General features: G+C 37.3%; 1 protein-coding gene across 1 annotated transcript; it reads left to right on the plus strand.

The window, feature by feature from the left end:
• Window positions 1-420: 420 nt before the first annotated feature.
• On the plus strand, window positions 421-3,988 carry LOC118046703 (uncharacterized). Its single transcript, XM_035055692.2, has 2 exons — window positions 421-3,725; window positions 3,834-3,988. The coding sequence occupies exon 1, from the start codon at window positions 440-442 to the stop codon at window positions 3,701-3,703; it is 3,264 nt and encodes a 1,087-aa protein (XP_034911583.1). The 5' UTR covers window positions 421-439; the 3' UTR covers window positions 3,704-3,725; window positions 3,834-3,988.
• The last annotated feature ends 305 nt before the right edge of the window (window positions 3,989-4,293 follow it).

Below are 4,293 nucleotides of genomic sequence, written 5' to 3' on the forward strand. Positions count from 1 at the left end.
TGAATGTCCAGCACCTCAATTTATGAACACTTGTATTAGTGAATTAAGGGACTTTGATTATCATTTTAATTCCATAGTTTAAATTATTTTTTATATTAGTGCGAAGTCATTGGTGCCAAGAAACAACAATTCAGTTCGAAGTCAACAGGGAATCAAGTTGATAGGAACCTTACATATTGCATATTTCCATCGATTTTTATCCTTACTTTATTTTTTTAATTATTAAATCCTGAAAAAAGGTATTTTAATACCAACAATTATGTGCTCATGAACAAATTAGTCTTTCTTTGCTCCGATTCTCTTTCAGCTAAGGAAACTTGTTTAATGCTTCAACCAGTGACTTTGATTTCGTCTATAAATACTACTAATAATGCCTTTCTTTTCTTCTCATCTTAAATTCCCAGTTAATTATACTATGAATCCTGTAAGGCCAGCCAGCATGGGGTTTTCACCACTGTCCCTCTCTCAATCTCTCTCCTTCATTCTGTTTCTCTTCCATTTCCACTCAACAATTTCATCTCCACTCTCCTCAAATTACTCTTCTTCTTCTTCTCTTTTGTGTGCTCATCACCAATCTCTTTCTCTCCTTCAATTCAAACAATCCTTCTCCATTCAAAATAGTTCAGCTTTATTGTACAATTGTCCACATCCCTTTCCAAAAACAGAGTCATGGAAAGAGGGTACAGACTGCTGCTTGTGGGATGGGGTCACTTGTGACCTGAAAACGGGGCATGTCACTGCACTGGACCTCTCTTGCAGCATGCTTTACGGCGCCCTCCTTCCCAATAATTCTCTCTTCTCTCTCCATCATCTTCAACAGCTCGACCTCTCCTTCAATGATTTCAACTCCTCCCATATTTCTTCTCGATTTGGCCAGTTCTCCAATCTAACACATCTTAACCTGAGTGGTTCAGATCTTGCAGGCCAAGTCCCGTCAGAAATCTCTCACCTCTCCAAAATGGTTTCTCTTGATCTCTCTTGGAACTATGATCTTGTGAGTCTAGAAGCAATTTCTTTTGACAAGCTTTCTTTTGATGATCTTGTTCGAAACCTAACCAAGCTTAGAGAACTCGATTTGAGTGGGGTAAACATGTCAAAAGGTGTTCCCGATTCCTTGATGAATCTGTCTTCTTCTCTGTCATCACTCAAACTCGATGACTGTGGATTGCAAGGAAAACTCCCATCCTCAATGGGGAAATTTAAGCACCTGCAGTACTTGGATCTTGGATGGAACAATCTTACTGGTCCAATTCCATATGGTTTTGAGCAACTCAGTGGGTTGGTTTCACTTGATCTCTTTGACAATGACTATCTCAGTCTAGAACCGATTTCATTTGACAAGCTTGTTCGAAACCTAACCAAGCTTAGAGAACTCGATCTGAGTTGGGTAAACATGTCACTAGTTGTTCCCGATTCCTTGATGAATCTGTCTTCTTCTCTGTCATCTCTCATTCTCTATTCCTGTGGATTGCAAGGAAAACTCCCATCCTCAATGGGGAAATTTAAGCACCTGCAGTACTTGGATCTTGGATGGAACAATCTTACTGGTCCAATTCCATATGGTTTTGAGCAACTCGGTGAGTTGGTTTCTCTTGATCTCTCTATAAACTTCTATCTAAGTCCAGAACCAATTTCTTTTGACAAGCTTGTTCAAAACCTAACCAAGCTAAGATATCTCGCATTGGGTTCTGTAAATATGTCTTTGGTTGCACCTAATTCCTTGACGAATTTGTCCTCTTCTTTGTCATCTCTTTTCCTTTGGGGTTGTGGATTGCGGGGGAAATTCCCTGGTAACATCTTTCTTCTCCCAAACCTTGAATCACTAGATCTGTCATACAACGAAGGCCTCACTGGCTCTTTTCCTTCGTCCAATTTGAGTAATGTCCTCTCTCTGTTGGATCTTTCTAATACAAGAATTTCAGTTTATTTAGAAAACAACTTAATTAGTAATCTAAAGTCATTAGAATATATGTCTCTTCGTAATTGTAACATTATAGGGTCAGATCTAGTCCTTCTCAGTAATCTCACACAGCTCATCTCTTTAGACTTTTCAAATAACAATTTTAGCAGTCAGATCCCATCATCACTTGGAAACCTTGTACAACTTCGTTACTTGTATCTCTCTTCCAATAAATTGATGGGTCAAGTTCCAGATTCTTTAGGTAGCCTAGTCAATCTTTCATATTTAAGCTTATCAAATAATCAACTAGTAGGCCCTATCCATTCTCAATTAAATACCCTTTCAAATCTACAATATCTATATTTATCCAATAACTTGTTTAATGGAACAATACCATCCTTTTTGCTTGATCTTCCTTCTTTACAATATCTTGACCTTCATAACAATAATCTCATAGGCAATATAAGTGAACTCCAACACGATTCATTGACTTACCTTGATTTGAGCAATAACCACTTGCATGGTCCAATCCCAAGTTCGATTTTCAAACTAAAGAACTTGGAAGCCCTTATTCTTGCGTCCAATAGTAAATTGATAGGTGAGATTTCTTCTTCTATTTGCAAGCTGAGATTCCTTCTGGTCCTGGACTTGTCCAACAACAGCTTGAGTGGTTCTATGCCACAATGTTTTGGGAACTTCAGCAACATGCTCTCAGTATTGCATCTAGGTATGAACAATCTTCAAGGCACTGTCCCATTAATATTTTCAAAGGATAATATCTTGGAATATCTCAACCTCAATGGAAATGAATTAGAAGGGAAAATACCACCGTCTATAATCAACTGCACAATGTTGGAAGTTATTGATCTTGGCAACAATAAGATTGAGGATACATTTCCCTACTTTCTAGAAACGCTTCCAGAGCTCCAAATTCTTGTCCTTAAATCCAATAAACTCCAAGGTTTTGTGAAGGGTCCGACTGCATATAATTCCTTCTCTAAATTACGAATTTTTGACATCTCTCACAACAATTTTAGTGGGCCATTGCCAACCGGGTATTTCAATAGTCTTGAAGCAATGATGGCCTCGGATCAGAACATGATTTATATGAGGGCAGCTAATTACACTGGCTATGTCTATTCCATAGAAATGACATGGAAAGGTGTAGAAATTGAGTTTACGAAGATCCGAAGTACTATCAGAGTACTTGATTTGTCAAACAACAATTTCACCGGAGAGATTCCAAAAGTGATAGGAAAGCTTAAAGCACTCCAACAGCTCAACCTTTCTCATAATTACCTTGCAGGTCATATCCAATCATCATTAGGAAATTTGACCAATTTGGAATCATTAGATCTATCTTCAAATTTGCTTACCGGAAGGATTCCAACGCAGCTGGGGGGTCTAACATTTCTTGCAATCCTAAACCTTTCACATAACCAACTCGAGGGGCCCATACCAAGTGGAGAGCAATTCAACACCTTTGATGCAAGCTCATTTGAAGGAAACTTGGGTTTATGTGGATTTCAAGTACTGAAAGAATGCTACCGTGATGAGGCACTATCATTACCGCCATCAAGCTTTCATGAAGGAGATGATTCAACATTGTTTGGAGAAGGATTTGGATGGAAAGCTGTGACAATGGGGTATGGATGCGGGTTTGTGTTTGGAGTTGCAACGGGATACGTTGTGTTTAGAACAAAAAAGCCTTCATGGTTTCTTAGGATGGTTGAAGATAAATGGAATCTCCCGAGCAAAAAAACAAAGAAGAATGCTGGCAGATATGGTGCTAGAAGAAACTAAATAATGCAATTGATATTTTCAAGTAAGTTTTGCAAGCATTTGAGTTTTCAAATTGTATGTTCACAGTTTATGTTAGGCTATCTTTTCTTTACTATTTCATTTGATCAGTCTTACCTTTCTAATTTTGCAGTACAAACAAGATATCAAGTGGATCAACAATAGGGTGGCAAATTCATAGTATTGGATAATTTTATTTTTTTGTAGTTTACATAATACTTCTATGAAAAAGAATTCATGCATGTAACAAGTTTGTGTTAACTATAAAATCACTTAAATAAATTTCTGTTTTTGGGAGTATTTTGAAAGTTATAGAGTTATGAATGGATTGAAGCAATTCTTGTAAAGTTAATAGAGCATCCAACAAAATCTTGCTGCTAATAAAGATCCTTCAGTAAGGACAAGTTAGGAATGTTCACAAAGTACTACCTTGCTTTCATTATCAGAGTGAAACTAAATTTCACTCAACATAATCGGTGGGTGACAGCAAGTTTTAGAATAACAATGCAATGATTTTAAACCATCATTGTTTTGCTAATGCAAGACAAAGCTCAAGCACAAGAGAGGCACTTCAAATGCGATCTATACTTTTT

This window comes from Populus alba, chromosome 12, assembly GCF_005239225.2.
Source record: "Populus alba chromosome 12, ASM523922v2, whole genome shotgun sequence".
NCBI classification, from domain to species: Eukaryota; Viridiplantae; Streptophyta; class Magnoliopsida; order Malpighiales; family Salicaceae; genus Populus; species Populus alba.

Coding starts and splice junctions, on each gene's coding strand:
- LOC118046703 (XM_035055692.2), top strand. CDS start 440: ATGGGGTTTTCACCACTGTCCCTCTCTCAATCTCTCTCCTTCATTCTG.